This window comes from Bos mutus, chromosome 2 (assembly GCF_027580195.1).
Source record: "Bos mutus isolate GX-2022 chromosome 2, NWIPB_WYAK_1.1, whole genome shotgun sequence".
Classification (NCBI taxonomy): Eukaryota; Metazoa; Chordata; class Mammalia; order Artiodactyla; family Bovidae; genus Bos; species Bos mutus.
Window position 1 is genome coordinate 5,402,774 of NC_091618.1, and position 21,600 is coordinate 5,424,373.

Consider the following 21,600-nt stretch of genomic DNA (forward strand, 5'->3'; position numbering starts at 1 on the left):
TCTCTCTGGATCCAGGGACAGCCCTCCTGCCTGGGCGGTGGAGGGCAGAAGTGGGGAAGGGCTGTCTTGTACAAGGCCTCGATCTCAGCTGGAGTTAAAGGAAGCCCTAGGAGAGCCGCTGACAGAGCCTCCGTGGGATCCCTCCCCGCCTGGGGGGCCCCTGGGCCATGGGCATCTCAGCCCCGATGTTATGCCAGACCTTGTCCACTCCAAGCCCTGCATGTCGAGATGCCCTCTGTCTGGGAGCCTTGGAGCCGCCGTCTGGTCTGCTGTGTCTCTTTCCCTCATCCCCAGGCAGGGACCCCCGCGACCTAAGCCCACCTTCTGGCTAACAAAGGCCGCAATCCTCATTGCCAGCCATTTCCCAGGCCCCCAGGCAGAGACCAGAATCACAGCGGTGGCACTCAGGACAATGTGTGCAGTGAGGACTGGGGGCTGGGGACGGCAATGAGGGCATGTGAGCTTTGAAAACAAAGTGTGCCAGGCTCCCTGCTCAGCCTCTGGATTCTTCACCGCCCGGGGATGAGGCATCAGCACTTGCCCCACCTCACAGGGTTGGAAGGGGATCCCAGGCCAGATAACACAGCTTTCTGTCAAGGCACTCTGCGACCAGGTACATGTGAGAGGGGGCTTCATTGCACCCATTTCAGCGGAGGACAGAGCATGACTGTTTTGACTTTGTAATCTTTTGACCACACCACATGGGACGTAGGACCTTAGTTCCCCAACCAGGGATCAAACCCACTTCACCCCCAATCTATGAGTTGACAATTATTGTGCCCATTTCATGGACTCCAACATGAAGGCTAAGAGGGTGACACGCCCAAGGGGATCCAGGTAGCAAGTGACAGAGCCAAGCTTCAGACCCCTCCTACCCCATGGGCCTTTCCCCTGCCTGTCCTCCTCCGTAAGGGCTCCAGAGGGCTCTACCCTGTCTGATGACGATGATTTTGTGATCTGGGCCAGGATGCAAGGGGCCCTGGAGCAAGATACAAGGACGCTCACTGGGGTGGGAGCAGAGCTGGGGAAAGACCCTGTGAGGAAGAAAAGCGGTTTCCCTCGCAAGGGAAGAGTGAGCACCTACTAAGTGTCAGGTCATATTTCAAAGCAGGGAGGTGGCCATCAGAGTCACCCGACTTGTAAGGGAGAGCAGGCCTGCATTGCGTCTGGGTCTGGATGACCCCGAGGCTTGTGCTCCAAACTCGGCCCCTCAGCCTGTCCCCACCCACCCATCCGAGCATCCTTGGCCAAGGCCAGTGCACATAGTAGGCACACAAGTAGCAGTCTGATGGTGGAAGGAGAGCTGAGTGGGGACTCTGGAAGGCCTCCCTTTCTATCTCTTCACTGGGAGGTGCACCTGCCACCTCTTAGGGCAGGGCTGCCAGGTGCTGCCTCCCAGGTTCTTGGAGATACAGCAGAGTGCACAGAATCACAGCCTTCAGGAATGAGACAGATGGTCTGGTCCAGACTCCTTATGTTACTGGTAAGCTCAGAGAAGGAAAGGGACCGTCCCACCAACTTCCCACAGGAGACTCAGACCCCAGCTCTACCTACCCTCAGGCTCAGCCCCAACCTCACAGATCAGGGGCTCTGAATATAAAGAGAGGAGGTATCCTGCTGCACCACACTCCACAGTGAACCAACCCAGCAACCCAGGTCTCCTTGATGCGGGAGCAGTGGTTTTCCGGGGGTGGAGGTGAAGATGCTGGTGCGTCTCACAAGGGGAGCTGCACAGATTTCTATCAGAAAAAGGATAAAGGGGGAAGGTCACCGCTCTGGGACTCAGTTTTCCCACCTGTAATGTGAGGGGGTGACCACCAGTTGTGGCCAAGTCAAGGAACCGTTGTCAGGCCATTACAGAGATCCTGTATGTGAAAGATGGTCTGAGCCAGGGCCTCAGACGATGGGGTGTGAGTGTGACATCTGTTTGCCAAGTGAAGGAATGAATAAATGCACGGTACCCAGATAGAAAATCACACAGAAATCCTAGTAAGACAAGGGAGATTTTTATGACAATGGCAATAAGAATAACTAATTTGAAGGCTGAATGCCGAAGAATGGATGATTTTTGAATTGTGGTGCTGGAGAAGACTCTTGAGAGTCTCTTGGACTGCAAGAAGATCAAACCAGTCAATCCTAAAGAAAATCAACCCTGAATATTCATTGGAAGGACTGATGCTGAAGCTGAAGCTCCAATACTTTGGCCACCTGATATGAAGAGCCGACTCGTTGGAAAAGACCCTGATGCTGGGAAAGATTGAGGAAGGAGGAGAAGGGGACGACAGAGGATGAGATGGTTGGATGGCATCACTGACTCGATGGACTTGAGTTTGAGCAAGCTCTGGGAGATAGTGAAGGATAGGGAAGCCTAACATGCTGGGGTCGCAAAGAGACACGACTTAGCGACTAAACAACAACAGCAACGGCCCTTAATCAGTAAAGCCTAACACTTTACTTACGTGATTGCATTTAATCCTCAGCAAGCCAATGAACTCCCATTTTCCAGAGGTTAAAACTGAGGCACAGATACTTTGCCTTGTATGCCATGTCACACGTCAAGTAAGAGGCAGAGCCAGGACTTGACCCTGGTTTTGCCTGACTTAAAAGCCTTTGGTGGAGACAATATTCTTTTAAGTGGCTCAAGGACTTGAATGTCACCGGTGGGCAGAGGCTGCTGGGAGCTGGGTTCGTTGGACCTAAGGACACGGGCCAAGGTGTAGATAGACGGTGGGCTACCTGTGGGTTGCCGAGCTCTCCCCACTGGCAGCGTACCACCAGCAGCTGGATTCTTTTTGTCGGGCATGGGGGCTGGACTAGAGTGATGGTTCTCAAACCTAACTGTGCAGGAAAATATTTGCGGGGTTTGCCGAGAGCACGGGTGTCTGGGCCCCACTCCAGGCGGAGCTTGGTGGGTGTATGGGCTTTTCAACGCATTCCCCGCAGCAGCTGTGAAGCCAGGCTGGCACCCACCTGGAGGCGGCTTTAGGGGAAGCCCAGGGTGACCACAGGTGGTGTTCCCTCCCCAGTCCCCTGGGAAGCTGATTCTGGCGCGCTGTCTCCTCCTCACGGCTGCACCGGTGCCCTGCTTGCTGGGCCTCCCTGCATCTGGCTTTCCTGATCCGGGAAGTGGAGGTAGTGATTTTGACCCCCAGGCCGCTGGGAGAAGTTAACCTGCTGTGGCATGGTTGCTGCGTCTTGCTCTCAGCTGATTTTTGGGTGCGCCGTGATGCTGAGGCTCTCGCCCTTCCCTAGCTGCGTCTTGCTCTCAGCTGATTTTTGGGTGCGCCGTGATGCTGAGGCTCTCGCCCTTCCCTAGCTGCGTCTTGCTCTCAGCTGATTTTTGGGTGCGCTGTGATGCTGAGGCTCTCGCCCTTCCCTAGCAACTCGGGAGGTGGAGATGGGTGATCTTGGGGAGAGGCAGCACCCCCACTCACTCTCCCCCCATTGCCTGCCTCCCAGGAGGCTCCCAGTCTTTGCCCAGAGGAGGCACAGAGGCTTGGTAGCATCCCTGTGAGGCCTGGGCAAGGCCTCCTCAGAAGGGAGACGGGGGTGGAAAGATGGCTGAGGGTCCGCGGGAGGGTGCCTCTGCAAGGGGAGGGGGCCCTATCTGGGTCCACGGTACCCCCAGCCCAGCTGTGGGGCTGGCACCACTTGGCGCTCCTGGCCTGCAGGGGGCGCCAAGAGCCTGGCTACTGGCCATGGGCCAGGTCCACGTTGGGAGGCCGCAGGGTGATGGGGGACTAGGAGTTGGGCCTACAAGTTGGATCCTTTTCTGCTCAGATGCCAGGGCTGGCTTCTAGGAGAAGGTGGGGGGGCGGTGACATGGGGGCACAGAGCTGGCCGGCCCCCACCTCCGCTCTGCCCCCCTCTCGTGTCTTGCCGAGGGGCTGGGGGAAGGGGAGGGCAGGTGGTGCAGAAGCTTGGCCTCTGTTCCAAGGTGGGGGTTCTCCGGGCAGGGCGAGCAAGCTGGGGAGGCCTGGCGGAGATACCCGCCTACGGTGCGACCTTGGACCAGTCCCTGCCCTGTTGGAGCCTGTCTCTTCAGGGTACTACTGCAGACGAAAGGGTCAGAGCCCGCAGGATGGAGGGGTTTAAGCCGCAGAGGCCTCTGGCCCCATCCCACGCAGGCTGATAGAGGGAGCCCCTGCCGTTGAAGACGGGGGACACGGACCAGAGGAGACCTCTACCCTCCGCCCGCCCCCCGCCTACCCCTGCCGCCGCTCAGAACTCAACGAGGGACACAGGCTGAAATAACAGTAGAAGGGATTTAGGGGTGAGCTGTTGGCCTGCCACGGCCGTGAGTCACCGGGATGGCTTCCAGAAAGAAGCTGAGAAAGCTCTTCTGTTGAGGAGTGTCCCTGCCCCCCAAGGCTGGCACCAATGCCCACCACCCCCAGCCCCTGCTTTCGTCTGGCCCCTCAGCTGACCCCTTCCATGGTAAGAGCAGCACAACCCTAAACCCTCCAATTCTCTCTTGCCTGGAAAGGGCGGGACGTCAGAACTGAAATGGGACTGGGACTGGAGAAGGGGCGGGGGGCTTAGGACCCCAAGCCTCATGGGCCCTGGCCCGCACTGCTTCTTCAGTTAGGATGCCTGGCTTCGTTTTACAGATGAGCAAACTGGGGCCCAGAGAGGGGGCGTGACACCCCAGAGTCACACAGCTAGTGAGCAGCAACGCTGGAATGCAAACCCAGCTCACACTGGGCCCTTTTCTCCCCTGCACCCCGGCTGTGGATCTGCCTCGCTCGACAGCTGCAGGGCGTCACGCCCCGCTCGGTGTGTGTCCAGCCTGTGGCCTCCCCGACGTCCAGCACAGGCTGTGACCGTAGAAGGTGCTCAGTGAATGCTTGCAGCATAGATGGAGGGCCCTGTGCTCATGAGATCCCTTCAGCTCCCCTCCTGCAAAGTGCTCAGGAGAGGGGAGGGCGGGGGTGACCGAAGAACCTGGGGGCTCCTTGGCTGTTGGGCCTGCGGAGGACTTAGAGAGCCCAGGGGGCAAGGCCAAGCTGGCCCCAGGGGCCTCAGGAATGCCCTCCGCACACCCTCAGGTGGCTCAACCTTTCCCCCAGAAACACGCGTGCTGCTCTCTGACCTGGGGCTGGGCCTGGCTCAGATGTCAAGTGCACAGGCCATTCCTGGGGGAGACACGGAGCATGGGGCCACCCCTGCCTCTTCCCTCGTTGGGGTTGCATCGCCCCTGTTTAGGCTGCTTCCGGCCGCTGCTGAGCACAGTCTTAGCCATTTGCCACCTGCTGCCCAGGGCCACCCAGGACTCCAGCCACAGCCGTGCCATCGATCAGGTTACCCCCCCCACCCCCCCACCCCGGGCCGCCCCGCTGCCAGCCAGCGCGTGCCCGTCTCCTCTCGCAGGGGCTCGGGGTCGGCCAGGCTCCTCCCAGGAGGCCCTCCCTGCGGCCCGTGCCTGCTGCCTGCGAGGCCGGAGGGCCCTTGGCCCTGCCAGGGAGATCAGATCCTCTCAGCCACCTGCTGTTTTCATTAGAAACTAAAATTAGCTGGGCTTGTCCCAAGCTTTTCCAGGTTTGCTGGCTTTTTAAAAAAAAAAAAAAATATATATATATATATATATAAAAATTCCTAAAGGAAAATCTGCACCTCTCTGCCTCCTGCCCCGGCTCTGATCTGCGCAGTCATGAGGACCGGGGACGGGAAATTGCTGGAGCGTTTGGGAGGCCAGGCAGGTCAGTGCCCTGGGTCCCGGCCCCCGGGGGGGCAGGTGGGGGCTGGGAGGCCGGCCCAGGCCTCTCTCTACCCCCTCCTCCCTCGGGCCTCCCTGCTGCCCAGGCCGCATTTAGAGCCTCCCGAGGAGCGGTCGTGCCTGCCGGGCGACACCAGGAAGGAAGGAGGCCAAGAGACTGGGAGGAGGAGCCCGAGGGAACCGGGTGCCTGCTGATCGGAGAGCTGCCCGCCCGGGGAGACGCAGCCGGGTGAGGGACAGAGGGTCTGCGACCCGTCTGGGCACCCCCGGCACTCCTGGCAGGTGGGGAGTCCCTGGTTTCCCAGGAGCCGTCCACATCCCCAGCTGTTTTCAGGCCTTGGAGGGCTTCTGTACCCGCAGTCTCAGTCGCCGTAGTAGCCCTGTCCCGAGACTCTCATCCCTTCCCGTGGCAGGCAGCGCTAGGCACTGCCCAAGAGAGATGGACAGACTGGGTCAGCATCCTGTCTCCATGTTACTGGCTGCAAGAGAGGGGCTGTGAGCCTCCGTGTCTTCCCCTCTAGGGTGGGGAGAAGAAGCATTCAGATCTCCAGAGGCTGAGGTGGGTTAAACAGGCACACAGCAGGCACTCCTGTCCTGTTGGCAACACGATTATATATTATCTTTATTCCTTATCATTGGTATGCTCATCAGCAGCGTCAGCATCCGTGCCCTCCCAAAGCCTCTCCTTAGTCCCTTGAGCTGTGGACTCTTCCGGGGGACCCCAGGCTGGTTCAGCTCATTTGTCTTCTTTGGCTTGGCTCCGTCTGCTCCCTCCCACCTGGGTTCCCAGCCCTTCTTTCAACTGAGCCTCCCAGAGGGCAGGACACGTGCCCTTTGGGGACAGTGGATCACCTCAGCCTTGATCCCAACTGTGGATGGTTAACGGAGTCTCCCGATGGAGTCTTCAGTGGTTCTGGCCCGTCAGGTGGGTCCTTTAGGAACGGGCGGTCTGAGGACTCGGGGGATGGTGCTGTTAAGAGATTTGGAACTGGGGACCCAGGCATGAGGATGGCAGAGATAGTGGTGTGCCCAGGGCACCTGGGAACCATTCTTGGGACTAGATGACAGGAAGAGGGACCTTACACCCCTTGTCACTTTGCTCCTCAAACAACAGTCATGTGCTCCACTATATCCTTACATGGACACGTGTGTGCTAACTCACTTCGGTCATGTCCTACTCTTTGTGACTCCATGGACCATAGCCCACCAGGCTCCTCTGTCCATGGGATTCTCCAGGCAAGAACACTGCAGAGGGTTACCATGCCCTCCTCCAGGGGATCTTCCTGATGCAGGGATCAAGCCTGCGTCTCCTGTGGCTCCTGCGTTGCAGGTGGATTCTTTACCACTGAGCCACCGGGTAAATTCATGCAGGATTCTCCAGGTGGGTATCATCCCCTCCGTTTTACAGATGAGGAAACCAAGGTTCAGAGAGGTGCATGTTCAAGGCTGTGCAGCCATTCAGGGGTGGTCAAGACTTGAAAACAGGTCCTTCGGCTTCTAAACTTGGGCTGGCTCATCAGGCTCCAGCGACGGCCCAGGGCACAAAGGACTTGGTGGTTTGGCATCGGTGGGCCCCGGTCTGAGGAAGGCAGTCTTATTCTCCCATTGATGGGTCTTTCTAGAGACCCTGTGTCTTTCCTGCCTGACCGTGAAGGCGTCTTTCAGGGGCGAGGGGTGCTGGAGAGGACGATGCCTTGGAGGTTACGTGGCCGCCTGGACAGTGTCTGGGTCTGTGACCTCTGCAGCTTCTCAGGTGGCGGAAGGAGTTGCGGCCATTGGCCTGAAAGCCCTTCAGGGGTAGCCAGTGAGGAGGGGCTGGCCCTGGAGATGCCCGCAGGGGCCGTGGGGTGGTGGGCGCTACCTCCATGCCACTCTTCCCCCAGACGGAGTTTAGCTCCATAGAACTCTCAGTGCCCACGTCAAGCTCTCTTTGCCCCAAGCGCTTTCCCTCAGTTGCGAGCGGAATGACAGCCTCCCTGCAGCCCAAGTCCCTGCTCCTGTGCCTTAGGGTGCTGTGTGCACCCCCCCATCTCCTGGGATCCCTGGCTCCCTTTACTCCCCATCCTCAGAAGCTTCAGCACCCCGATCTTCTCTCTCTTTATTTTTTTAAATGTATTCAAGAAACATCTATTGAGCAAGGGGTCAGAGCAAGCACACAGAACAGGGTGGTCTAGCTGAACATGTGTGACGAATCAGCATTGAAGTATTTTGCATGTTTCTTCATCTCTACCTCAATGAAAAAAAGATGGGTTATCGTTGCAGTGTTACAGTCCCAGAATTGTCTGTCTCTTCCTCCGTTTCGACGTCTTACTCCCACTCCCATGTTTCCCCCACTTCCCTACCTGCCATTCCTGGCATCCCGCCCCCCTCCCCATTTCTTATTTCCCATCTCATAGGATTTGTTCCCGGGGGAGCTGGTGGCTGACTCAGGGCCAGCAAATAGCAGCTCAGACCTGAACCTGGCTGGTTCCCGAGCTGCGCCAGGCGGGGAGAAGTTTCCTTCTCTCTCTAGGGGAAGGTGTGGCTGTGGGCCCAGTGGGCGTTGAATTTAAGGCACTTCCTGACCGTGGCTCACCCCCGAATTTGCCAGCAGAGAGCGTCTCCCTTGCAAAGACCCATCCGAGCCTCCTCCCTGGAGTGCCTTGCCTGCCTTGGAGCCATCACACTGTTGAGTGGTTCTCCCCAGCTGGGCTGGGGGGTCCTGGGGGAGGGATGCCAGGAGGGATGGGGAAGCCGCTTGAGCTGTCCAGGGGACAGTGTGGGCTCCCTGGAGGGAGGCTCATGCCCTGTGTCTCTGGGTTTCTAGCGAATTCCTCGGCCTTGGTACACCCTTGCTCAAGGCCCAGGCCTGGGGGAGCCAGCGGCTAAGCCCACACTCGCACCCCAACAGGGCTGGCGGGAAAACCTGGGCTCCTCCCTTGTCGCCTGTCACCTCAGCAGGGATGCCGGGCAAGGGGGGTGGGCTGCAGGCCTGCTTTACCTGCCGCAGGGAAAGGTCTGGAAAGCAGTCAGAGACCTCGAGTGGGGTTCCAGCTGTACCACTGCTGTGCCCTGTGACCCCCAGGTGCCTAGCACGGCACCTGATGGAGAAGCTGTCTGGACGAGGAAGTGCTCGCTGTCATCACACAGGGCTCGCCAGGCACTCGCCCTCCTGCTTGGAGGCTCGGTGTCCCTGGAGGAGGCTGACTTGAGCACTTCCAAGAACCTCTGACTCTGATGGCTGAGATTCCATCCTCTCAGCCCTGGGGTGCCAGGACAGCTGGGCATCCCTGACTCAAGGAGAGTACCCTGCGGTCTCCAGTCCTTGGAGAGGAGTTCCTGAGATCCAGTTCTGCAGTGACTTGTGTGTGAACACAGTGAGAAACGGTCCCAGAGGACTGTTCGGAGTCACAGCGGCAAAGAGGCCCCTCTGGTCTCATCAGCGGTGTCATGATGCTTCTAAGGGGCCTCTCCAAGTTCTCTTGTGAGCCGAGAGCTGTCGGGGTGGTTCCTTCCCTCCTTATACTCCCCGCCACCCCCCGCCCTTCGCCTCTTTTCTCAGACCAGGTCCCCTCTGCTGCGGGGGTTCTGACTTGGCCAGGGAACTAACAGAGTTTGGTTTCGAGTTTGCCAGGAGACGGGGGAGGCAGAGAGGGGTTGGGAGGGGGAGAGGGGGAGCTGGGGGTCACGGCAGGGAGCGAGCCTTCTCCCGGCTTTGGCTGGATCACAGAAGATGCAGCTCAGGACTCAGAGATAAAACCTGGCAACTCCTGTGGAAATCTGGACAGCAACCATGGGGTCACAGCCCCGCCTCCCAGCTGAGTCCGCTGAGTGGTTCTTGCAGGCTTGTTTGTAGTGGGGGTGATGGGGTGGGCAACTGTCACCCTCCACACCCCTGTCATCGGTGGCTCCTGGCCAACTCCATGCCCTGTTGGCTCAGACCAAGCCCTTCTTCCCAGAGCGGGGGACGAGAGGATGAGGCTTGGTGCAAATGCTCAGCTCTCCCAAGGCACCCACAGGGCCCAAGCTGGGCGAGTTTCAACAGGTTTGGGGAGCACTGTCTTGTCAGATGCTGAGTTGCTCAATTGCTAATCCAGGGTTGAGGGAAGAAAGTCAAGCCACGGCAGACAGCTGGGCCATGATTGCTGCTTGAACAAACCCCTCAGGCAGGCCTGGTCCCGGGGCCTCAAGAGGAGGGTAAGGGGAGAAAGTGCTCTCAGCTTGGCTCTGAGTGGGTGCCCTGGCCCAGAGCTGCGGGCCAGAGCCGCGCATCTGCTGGGTGACAGCCACGCATCCTGACACCCACTTTGGCACATCTGAGCATCACCCGTGGCTCGGGGCAGTAGGGCAGAGCTTCCCTCCCACTCAAAGCGGGAGGGCCCACATCAGATGGGGCCTGATGTGACAGCAACTTACAAGCCTCAGGAGCGAACAGGCCTGTCCTTCCTTTGTTCGTGAAATGTTGACTGAGAAGCTACTACAGGCCCGGCATGTGCCAGGCACTGAGGCTGCTGGGAGGCGTTCATGCCACAGCCTTGGCCTCCGGAGGTTTCTCACCTTGCAGAGGAGCCACATTATTTGGAAATGGCAGCCCACTCCCGTATCCTTGCCTGGAGAATTCCGCAGACAGAGGAGCCTGGTGGGCTACATACAGTCCATGGGGGGTCGCAAAGAGTGGGACACGACTGGAAGGCTAAACAGCAACATGTGACGGGAAACAGTTCTCTAAGGAGAGGATGGAAACCCACGAGGTCTGGACATCTGAGAGCAGGTCAAATACTGCCTCTGCCATGCAGGATATCCCTTGGGGAAGTCACTGCACCTCTGGGCCTTTGAAGTGGGGTTGAATATGGACTCCCTCCTCTGAAGGGGAAGGGGCAGAGGTTATATGGTTCTTATAAGGAAATGGGTGTGAAAATGCTTCGTAAGCCATTGAGTCTCAACCAGGGGTGATTCTGCCCTCCAGGGACATTTGACAACGTCTGGGGACATTTCTGGTGGTTCCCTGGCTGGCGGGGGTTGGGGGGGGGCTTGGGCGGCAGGGCGCTACAGGTGTCTGATGGGTAGAGAGGCCAGGGATGCTGCTAAACATTCAACAACGCACAGCACAGGCCCCAAGTACCAACGGAGAGAAATCCCAGTGCAAACTGTAAAGAGCCATGGGCGTGCCAGCGATTGTAATTCAATGCCCAGGGCCGTAGGAGGGGACCCACGGGGGTGCGCTTTTGCTCATTAGAAGGGAGCGGGGGTTTCAGCCAGAGACTAGGGGGACACTTCCTGGGGCAGACAGACCATGCCTTTAGCTGCGGGGCCGGCACTGCATGTCTTGGCTGGCTCTGGCTGCACGGGCCCAGCGCGCCAGGCGTTACTCTGCTTGTGGGCTCTCTCTGTAGCCTCAGCACCCTCACGTGTCTCTCCCATTTTACAGATGAAGAACCCAAGGCTCAGAGAGGGTAAGTACCTTGTCCGAGGTCACCCCTCTGGTCAGGGGCAGACCTGGGATGGAACTGTATGCCATCTGCCCTTGCTACTCTGCTGGACGACCTGTGAATGTAGCACAGGCCCCCTGGCTGTGCCTACTGGGCCTCCAAGGGGGCCCCAGCTCAGCACATCATCGCCTTTCTTCAGGAAATCCACCATGATAAAATATTAGTTTATCTATTCTATCTTAGTTTATCTGTCTAACTTTTCCAGTACTTCTATCTGGGGTTCAGAACAATCTGCTGAGGATTGTGGGCCAGAGGGAGAAAGAGGCCATCCCAGGCCACCCAGCTCTGAGGACCAAGTCTCCGGACTTCCAGCATGGCCCCCGTGCCGGGGGAAACACGCAGAGACTTTTACAAGCCCAGGTCTGTGGAAGATCCAGGCTTTCCACTGATGGACCGTTTCATCCATCCCTCCCTCTCTCCCTCCCTCAGTGGTGGGAGCTGCCACAAGCTGTCAACTCACTCCTGGTGCCAGACACAAGTCTAATCAACAGCTTCTAGCTTCTCTGGGCTTGCCCAGGCCTCGGGCTACAGAGCCCTCCCAGCTCCAAGCTCCATCCTGCCCAACAGCTGCACGCAGCGGGACACCTGGCCTCTCCGCCAGGCCACCCGCCCTACGGAGACAACAGACAGCATCAGCTCTTGCAACCGGACAGCCAGCCGGCCCTGGCCGGAAGCCTGATTCCAGGTACTGGAAGGGGAGTGGACACCCCGGCCTTGCCCCTCTGAGAGTGCTGCCAGCCATCCTCTTGGGGCCAGACCTCCAGCATGGCTGGAAAAGACACAGTGCCAGCCATCATGCCTGGACGGACATCTGCCTGCCAGAAACTTTTCCTTCTACAGGCAGCTTTTGGGTTAGACGCCTCTGCCATTTACCAGCCAGGTGACTCGGGCCATCACCTCCGTGATCCTCAATTTTCTTATCTGTAAAATGGGATTCAGATTCAGAGGATCTATTCTAATGATTACTGTCAGGATTCTACAACCTTCAGGCCAAGTCCCCTCCGTGACCGCTCCAGCTCACACTCATCTCCTTCCTCCGACAGCTACCGCATGTTCACGGTCTCATGCATCCGTGGTCTGCTTTTACCTTGTCTTCCTCCAAGCTCCTTGGAGGCCCGGCTGTGACATCTATTTCCCCCAGAGCTGGCCCAGTCCCTCACCTGGGGATGGACCCAGTCTTGGAATATGCCCAGAGATCTCTTCTCCATCACAGCCTTTCTGGATTGGCGGGGGTCCTGGGAAGCCCCTTGTTTCTCCTGCCTTGGGCCGAACAGAAACCCTTGGCTTGAAGCCCGGGCTGGAGCAGGAGCGAGCTGGGTCATCTGGAGACCTGCTGCATGGCAACCTGAACCATCACGGCTGCAGAGAACAGGTTTGCCAACCTCTCTTCTCCTTCTAGGCCGCCCCTCTTCACCCCACCCCACTTGGAATTCCCCACGGTTTGCATGACCCAAAGCTGGAGCAGCCTCCCTGGTTGGGATTTGGGGCTTGGATGTGGCTGAAGGTGGGTAGTGACATTACCTGGGCCACTCTGGCTTAAGTTTGGGACGGCTTCAGGGAAGGAGGTATGTCACTGCCTGGAAGTCAGAGCATCTGGGATCAGTTCTCTGCTCTGAGATGAGCAAGTAGCTGCCCCTCCTGGGGCCTCGGTGTCCTCATCTGTAAAATGAGCCCAAACACTAGATGCTCTTGAAGAACTCCACTGTGGATGTCTCGCTCTTCCTGGAAGGCCTGGGTCAGACCCTTGAATTGTTGCTTCCTCCTCTGCCTTTTTGTAGCCCTCAGCCCTGGGCCAGTCATACCAGTTCTTGCTCCTGCTGGCTTTGGAGACCCTGGCTCTGAACCCATGCTTTCCAGGGACCATGAACTTCCCCAAGTCCCAATCAGCCCCTCTCCTTGGCTCTGTGACCCCCAGGCCCCACTCGGAGCGGGGAGGGGGGGTGGCCTGCCGAGGGGTAGCAGGAGGAGGTGGTGGTACCCTGGTCTCTGTACACTTTGCCACTGCCCCTGAAGTGTTAATCAAATTAAGTCTCCAAGAAAAACAAAAGCTCCACAGCCACTTTGGGCTGCCTTGGAGTCGCTCACTCTCGCTCTCAGAACAGCTGGGAGAATTCCACATCACCTCAGTCCCCCAAGCCCTGGGTGGCTTTGACCCCAGCAAACGCACTCCTTCCAGCCTGCAGGGCCCCAGCGGCCGCAATGACCTCATAGCAACAGCCATTGGACACTCGGGGCAATTTCATGGGAGATATTTGTTCTTTGGTCTTGATGCAGAGAGAATTTTTTCCTCTCCCGCTGTCTCCATGGAAACCCCAGCTACACTGTTGGCTATCCCCCTTCCCACCTCATGCTTTTCAGATCAATATTGGAGCTTGGCTCCCCACTGGCCACAGCGGCCGATGGGGGCAGAGTTCTGGGCAGAAGCAATGGGGACCAGGGTGAAGCCTGGGGCAGGGGTGAAAACCATCACTAAGGGGGATGAAGAACGGGTCCAGGGCCCTCTTGCTTCCTTGCTACCCACTCATGGAAGCTCATCCGTTTAGAATCCCCCACTGCCCCCAGCAAACCTTCAGCCCCAGCCCAATAAGGGAGAAACAGGTCACAAGCGGTCACTGCCCCCTCTTCTTAGGTGAGACTTAGGGAGCCGGGGGCTGCTGCCTCTTAAAGCTCTGGACGGAGTTTCTTCCTGCTCCAGGGAGAACCAAGGCCGGCCAGCGCCAGCTGCCGGAGGCCGGCCGGCCGGTCTCTTCCCTGCTTCTATCCCGGCTCCTGGGCCCCCAAGCAGGACAGGTCCCTGCACGCCTCCGGCCCAGCCGGCAGCGCCGCGCGGGCAGCTAGGCGCGGGGAGCTCACTCCTGGACTTCGGCGGGGATTAACCTGCTATTAGCAGCCAGGGTCCTCGCCCGTCATGCGCTTGCTCGGCGACCTGTCAGCCCAGCCCGGGCTGCGCCCAGCACCCGGCACCCCGCCCCTGCCGCCGTCCCGCGCTCGCGCCCCTTGCGCTCCCGGGCTCCCCACGCCGCCTCGGGGTGCGGGCGGTCGCCACCACCCCTGCCGCCCCTGAGCTGGGAGCCGGACGCGGGCAGAGGGGTGTTCAGAGGGAGGCCGGGGCAGTGGCGGCGGCGGCGGCGCACAGGGCGGTCGAGCCTCGCGTCCCGCGGCCAAGACACCTGCCGGGCGCCCCCGCGCCCGCTGCCCCCCGCGCCGCCTGGCACCGGCCGCGGCCCCCGGGGCCCGCCCCGCCCCGGCACCCACCCGGCCCCGCCGGGTCCAGACTTACAGCCAGTTGCTCGCGGCGGCCGAGAAGACGGCGAAGACCAGGAGGCGCAGTGAACGCAGGCACCAGCGGGGACTCATGGTGCCGCCGCGGGCGCCGGCCCCGGGCAGCGGCTGCGGCCGCGGGGGCGGGTGTGGGGGGACCTCCCGTCCGGGCGGCAGGTGGGCGCCCCGCAGGCGGGCTGGGGCGCGGCGCCGGGCGCGGGCCGGGGCGCGCGCGGCGAGGCTCTGCCTCCGTGCCTGCCGGCAGCCCTGCCCGCTGCTGCGCCCGCTGCCCGGCGCGGACCAGACTGTCAGCGCCGCCCCAGAGCCGGGATGCGGCGGCAGCGGCGGCGGCGACGGAGGCGGGCGGCCGGGGGGGGCGGGCCAGGGGCGGGCCGAGGATGGGGTTACCTGGGCGGGCCCAGCGGCCCGGGACACCCCCCCCACCCCAACCCCCGGGGGCGGGCCAGAGCGGCGGCGCCCGTGGACGCCCTGGCCCGCGGGACTGGCTTCTCCCGGGCCCTCCCCGGCCGGGTGCCCGGGAGTCCTTGGGGCCGGAGCCCGCTCTAGGCACGCCTGGCTGCGCGTCGCCTGGCTTGGCCGGGCGAGGGAGCGGCGTCCCGGCTGCCCGGTCCCCGACCAAGCCTGGGGGACAGACGGGCACAGCTCCCCCAGCCCGCCGCTGCGGGCACTGCAGCGCCGCCCCCCGCCGCACCCCTCTGCCGGAGCTTGGGAGCCCTACCCCGGCCCGAGCGCGGCTGTAGCTCGCGCGCACCTAAGCCGCTGGCGCTCCGGGCGCCCGGGCCGAGCACCCAGGCTGCGCACCCGGGAGGTGGGTGCCACCCGACTCCCCCTACTCCCGTCCCCCCACACCCGCCGCCAGGCCCCTCCCTGCCTCCCGGCCGGCGCGTCCTCTGGCCCGGCCCCTCCCTGCCCTCACCTCCCTCCAGCCTTCCGGGAGCTGGACGGGGCCTCCCCATGCTTCGGGCAGCTTGGGACAGTGGCCGGAGACTGCCGGAATCTGAAACCTCGCTTCTGGCTGGCCACAAGATCTGGGCACGCCCTAAGCGGCAGGGTGTTGACCTAGCCCCTTACCTCTCCGGTCCTCCGTTTTCTCATCTGAGAAATGGACAGGAGACTGGAGGGTTGCGAGGATGGAAGGAGATTAGAGGAGGTCTCTTTTGAGCACCCTCGCCAGTCTTTGCCTTGCCTTTCGGTTTTCTGCGTGCCTGTTTGATCCTCCCAGGTCCGGCAGATCAGCCCCTAGCTGGCACAGCGTGGGTGGCTGCAGTGTTTGTGGAATGAATGGACGAGATGACCTGCTAGTGCAAAGTGCTCAGTTCCACACCTTGGTAACCCGAGAGTTCGCGGCCCATCGCCGGGTTACGCCCTCCCCAGGTCCCGGACCTAATTGTGCCCTACCTCACCCTGCTTCAGCCTGGGTACCAGGGCCTCTTAGGGCGAATGGAATCTGTTGTCTAAACGGGGAGACTGAGACCCAGAGAGGGCAGGAAGCCGCCTGCCTCATTAGGGTTGGGGCAGAGCCATAGACCAGGTCCACGCCACCCCTACCCCCACCGGGCTCTTCACTGGTTTAGGAGCACCAGGTGTGCTCCCACATAGATGGTCACATTTGGGTGCCGGGAGGGCGCCCTTCACCCCGTGGCGTGCCCTGGGCTCAGCGCGGAGGAGGGGCTCAGTAAACATTTGGCGTTGAGAGTGGGCAGGAGGTGGCAGGGATTTGCGGGGCCCAGGGAGAGTGCAGATGGAGGCTCACATACCATATGTCTAAATATTTGCAAGTTATAAATCAAGCTAACAAAATGTGAACTAAAATATGTTCTATTCTCCTACCTTGACAAGCACACTTTCATAGCAACCTGGAAGGCCAGCTCTGAATGCAGACTCCTCGGACTCCTCAGAGCCCGCACTGGAGCTTGGTGGGGCAGGGGCCCCTGTGTACACGTGTGTGGACACCTCAGCCCGCACATGCCAGCTAGGCGCACACTGCCCTGCTCCCGAGAGAGCCGCCCCCGGCCACCCCTCCGCCGCCGAGCTGGGCATGTCAGTGGCGCCATCTGACCTCCAAGCTTGGATCTGCAGAAGAGACCCTCCCAGGTCCTCCTGGTATTGGGCTTGGGGCCACCTGGGCATCCAGAGTGATCTAGAGGGGGCACAGACTTCAGGTGGCACATCACCTTGGCCCCAGGGTCTCGTCTCCCTGTGGTGAGAGCTTAGCTGGAGGACTAGAGTTTGAGGTCCCCAGGGCAGGGCTCACGTTCACCCAAGGGAGGTACTGAATTACTAAACTGTTCTGAGTCAACGTATATGATTCTTACAGTCTCAGTGTGGTAGGGTGGAAAACAATAATAGTAATAATAATAATAATTTAAACAGCTACAGGCAATTATTTTAGAGTGTCCATATAATGTTTTTCCAAACCGAGACATTTTTGAGAGTGACCAGGGTCTCCAACTGGAAGATTTGCCAGGAGTCAGGCATAAAGCAGGACTCTGCCAGGCAAAGTAGCATCTCTCCTTTTGCTAAAGTATTGAGCCCGCACGTGCTAGGTGTTGTTCTCAGGATTGTCACGCATTCAGTCCTCACAAGAGACCTGCTGCTGCTGCTGCTAAGTCGCTTCAGTCGTGTCCGACTCTGTGCGACCCCATGGACTGCAGCCTTCCAGGCTCCTCCATCCATGGGATTTTCCAGGCAAGAGTACTGGAGTGGGGTGCCATTGCCTTCTCTGCACAAGAGACCTGGGAAGGTCTTTTCTCTCCTTTGACAGATGAGGCCATGAGGGTTAGAGGCGTGACTTGCCGAAGGAAGTGGTGGTCCTGGGACGGCAGAGCCATAGCCTTGGTGCCTGCTGCTGCTGCCCAGGGCCTGGGCTCTGGGGTTTGGGCTCCTGCCCTGAGGCACATGGCCCTGACATCTGGGGGGCCCCTGGACCGTCAAGTGGGACAGTGTTACCCGGCCCATCTTCTGGGGCTGTTGGAGACACACATGGAGCGGTGGTATGAGTCCTGTGAGCTGGGCAGGAGGACAGAGGGAGGGAGAGGCCCAGCCAGAAAGGCCCGCCCAGCCGCGATAAGGGCAGGGGAGGAGCCCTCCACTCTGGGTCAGTGGGAAGTCTTCATGCGAAAGTCTCTTTGAGAAAATGCTCTTCTATCTCTCAAGATTCAGTTGTGAAGATATAAATAGGAGTGAATCAACAGTTCAGTCTTCAATAGCTCTCTCATCTCTAATCACATACAGTGATGGCAACTGTGTCGCGACTGGCTTTCTATGTGCCAGCCACGGGTCCAGATGATTTACTTACGTGAACTTATTCCATCCTGGCCACGGCCCTGGGAAGTGTGTGTGTGTGTGTGTGTGTGTGTGTGTGTGTGTGTTAGCTGTTGAGTCGTATCTGACTCTTTGTGACCCCATGGATTGTAACCCGCCAAGCTCCTCTGTCCGTGAAATTCTCCAGGCAAAAATACTGGAGTGGGTGGCCATTCCCTTCTTCAGGGGAGTCTTCCTGACCCCAGGATCAAACCCAGGTCACCTGCATTGCAGGTGGATTCTTTACCGTCTGAACCACTAAGGCAGCCCAGGAAGTACATAGATGCTGTTGTTATTCCCATTTAGAGGTGGTGAAACCCAGGTGCTGCTCTAATGTGCTGTGAGATAGATCCATGAACCTCTGGCATTGGTACTGTTGTTACTCCATTTTACATACTGAGAAACTGAGGCACAGAGTGCTTGCTTAATCTCACGCTGCAGGTAAGTAGCACAGCCAAGGTTTGCACGCAGATGTTCTGGGTGCTGAGTCACCCACTACACTGTTTAGTAGACAAGAGTCCTCCACATGTAAGGATTAAATCCGGGCCCAGAAGAGGAAGGTTATGGGGTTTGTCTAGGCTCCTCCTGGCGGTTACTAGAAACCTCCCCGGACTGAGGTGGGGGTCTCCCCTCCGTCTCTCCTCTCTGTGCCTACTGTGTTGAGCGCCCCACACAGACGGAGTCTGAACAAGTATTAGTTGTTTCCTGATCCTTGGTGGAAGGAAACAATTCCTTAGCTCTTGGAGTGTCCTCTTTTCTTCTTTTGACTGAAGCACAGTTGATTTAAAATGTTGTGTGAGTTCCTGCAGCACGACAAAGGGACTCAGATGTGTGTAGTTGCGCGTGGTCTTCTTCCACGTTTTCTGACGATGGTTGTTGTAGCGTGTTGAGTGTAGTTGCCTGTGCTGTGCGTTAGGACCTTGTTGTCTCTGCTTTGCACACAGTAGTGTGTGTCTGCTAAACCCAAACTGCCGACTCATCCCGCCTCCACCCTCTTTCCCCTTTGGTGACTGAAGTTTGTTCTCTGAGTCCGGGAGTCTGTTTCTACTTTGTAAATGAGTTCGTTTGTGGCTTATTTTAGGTTCTGCACAGAGTCATCTCTTATGGTATTTGTCTTCCTCTCTCTGACTTCCTTCACTTGAGCATGATAATCTCTAGGTCCATCCACGTTGCAGCAAATGGCAGGAGCTCATTCTTTTTTATGGCTGAGTAGTATTCCACTGTATGTACGTACCATTCTTCATCCATTCATCTATTGATGGGCACTTAGGTTGCCCCCATGTCTTGGCTATTATACACAGTGTTGCTATGAACACTGGAGTATCTTTTCGAGTTATAGTTTTCTCCAGATACATGCCCAGGACTGGGATTGCCGGATCATATGGTAGCTCTAGTTTTAGTTTTTAAAGGAACCTCCATCCTGTCTTCCATAGTGGCTGGACCGATTTACAATCCCACCGAGAGTGTAGGAGGGTTCCCTTTTCTCCTGGAGCGGCCCCCCTTTCTATAGTGAGTTCTCCTTTACTGCTACAACAATGAAAATTCACCAAGGATGGGAAACATGGCCAGGTTTTTAATCAGAAAGAATCACAGGCTGTGTGTCTAAATTATCACCAACTCATGACAAACTCAAAGCAATGTGGTTGGCTGCGTCTCCAGCCCAGTCTTAGACACACCGAGTAACAGAGCATGTGCTCAGCTGGTGAGCGGGCTCTCCTGTCCAACTTCCCAGATTTTTGAGATGGAGAAACCGAGGGCTTAGGCTTGTGGTCTAGAACATTCTTAAGCCTATCCATACATTGTTGAAGGAGATAAAACGTGGAAGGTGCCTTTCGTCTGCCACCATCGCAGGCTTGGCTGGCTGGATCTCACAGTCACCTTCTCCAGGGCAGTGCACTCTGGGGTCTGTTCCAGAAGGCCACAGGAAACCTGCTGGGTCTCTGCCAGCCTAGTGTGTTTGGTGGCCACAGGCAGTGCCCTGCCTCTCTCTGGGTCTGCCATTTGTTCCCAAAAGACTCTTCTAGGAATCTGGAGAGGGGGATAGAGTAGAACTTTGAGTTCTCAAGAAGATCTATATTTGCTTCCAGCCCTGCCAGATCTCTTGGCCAATCCGAGCCTCAGTGTCCTCATCTGTGCAGTGGGGATCGTAAGGGAGACTGTGAGCAATCAGTGCTGTTCTCTGTGTAAAACCTTCTTCTACACACAGGGCTCAGCATCGATGCAGGTTAGCTCTTCACTTGTTCTATGGTTTAAATCAGCAGTCACACTCCAGTGGTCTGCAGGTGTGTTTTGCTTGGCCCGCCCAGTGTTTTTAAATATATGAATTTGTTGACAGCATTTCAAGATCGGGAGATTTCACATAAGAAGTGGGATCCCCAGCTTCTCTTGAAAAATGGGAAGATTTGGCAATAGGGCACCCACATTCTCTGGCAAAGAAAGTGACCTCTACACATCTTTAACGGCTCGCACGTGTCCCTGCAGCAGCCCCGCAGAGCCCTGGGGGAAGGGAGGAAGCCAGGATTTCCTGAGCATCCTACTGTGTGTCAGGAGCTGGGCCTATGAATTGCAATTTAATTCTCACCGTGGGCCATTCCTACCCTTGTTTTGCCAACGAGGAAACAGGAGCTCAGAGAGTTGGGATGAGTTGCCCACTGTCAGCAGATGGTACAGATTGGACTTCCAATCAGACCCCCTGTTGCTCCTCTCTTCTGGGGGCTCTCCTTCCACCCTCAGCCTGGCTGAGGGTCCATGGAGACATCTTGGTTATGACCTGTTGATGGATTGATAGATGGATTTAGGCATGTGATGTCAATGCCTGTGGTTCCCATTCTTTATCTTCAGACCCCTGGGGGCTGTGGAGTTAGGGTAGGAGTCTAGGAATCAGTGTGCATACCTACTAGCCTTGGAATAAAGCTCTCTCGCTTATACATATCAGATGATGCTTTCGTTTTACATGTTTTATTTTGATGATATTCAAATATACATGGTAGAAGAAAGTCGTAGTTTAATAAACTCCCATGTATCCATCACCCAGATGCAGTCATTGTTAACATTTTGTTCCATTTGCTTCATTTCCCCTCTTTTCTGTGTCTGTTTCTCTTTTTCTTTAGGGCATTGTTTGGACACACAGTCCAGATATCTCGTCGTGTAGGCTGCACATAACTTCAGTGTAGATCCCTAAAACCAGTGGAGCATCGGGGCCAGCTGGTCCTGGCTGCGGAGGGCTGGCTGATGGTGTGGCCTCTTCTGGGCTTGGCATTCCATGATGTCAAGCTGGTTGCTTGAAATCAGCTGGGCTGGGAGTCTTTACACCACGGAAATGGACAGACGCTACAAACCACAGCTCCCTTCACCCCACCCCTGGGAGTTGGTTGTTAAACATGTACCAGTACACCACCATGGAAAACATACAACGCAGATGTTTTCTTACACAATCACCATGCTATTATCTTCCCTAATGAAATTAACACTCACATCCTAACCACATGTCCTCAGTAGTTTCAAAAATGTCTTTTCACAGATGGTTCATCTGGTGAGGACTCAGTTCAGTTCAGTTCAGTCGCTCAGTCGTGTCCGACTCTTTGCGACCCCATGAATCGCAGCACGCCAGGCCTCCCTGTCCATCACCAACTCCCGGAGTTCACTCACACTGTCCATCGAGTCAGTGATGCCATCCAGCCATCTCATCCTCTGTCGTCCCCTTCTCCTCCTGCCCCCAATCCCTCCCAGCATCAGAGTCTTTTCCAATGAGTCAACTCTTTGCATGAGGTGGCCAAAGTACTGGAGTTTCAGCTTTAGCATCAGTCCTTCCAAAGAACACCCAGGGCTGAC

General features: G+C 57.8%; 1 protein-coding gene and 1 long non-coding RNA gene across 8 annotated transcripts in view; one reads left to right on the forward strand and one right to left on the reverse strand.

The window, feature by feature from the left end:
• Positions 1-15,674, reverse strand: part of WNT4 (Wnt family member 4) — a 29,224-nt gene extending 13,550 nt beyond the window's left edge. The window contains exon 1 of one of the 4 annotated variants that reach the window (XM_070382793.1): positions 15,538-15,674. Coding sequence is in view for 3 of the 4 variants with exons in the window: in XM_070382791.1 (XP_070238892.1) it covers positions 14,465-14,541 (77 nt within the window). In the remaining variant the exon portion in view is untranslated. Of the gene's footprint in view, positions 1-14,464; positions 14,816-15,537 lie in introns of those variants that run through there. The other 3 variants (XM_070382791.1, XM_070382788.1, XM_070382786.1) reach the window with 3 other exon arrangements.
• LOC138990735 (uncharacterized) overlaps positions 11,245-21,600 on the forward strand; it is a 60,128-nt gene continuing 49,772 nt past the window's right edge. For all 4 annotated transcript variants that reach the window (XR_011466837.1, XR_011466836.1, XR_011466840.1 and 1 more), the window contains exon 1: positions 11,245-12,556. This is a non-coding gene — a long non-coding RNA (uncharacterized lncRNA). The remainder of the gene's footprint in view (positions 12,557-21,600) is intronic.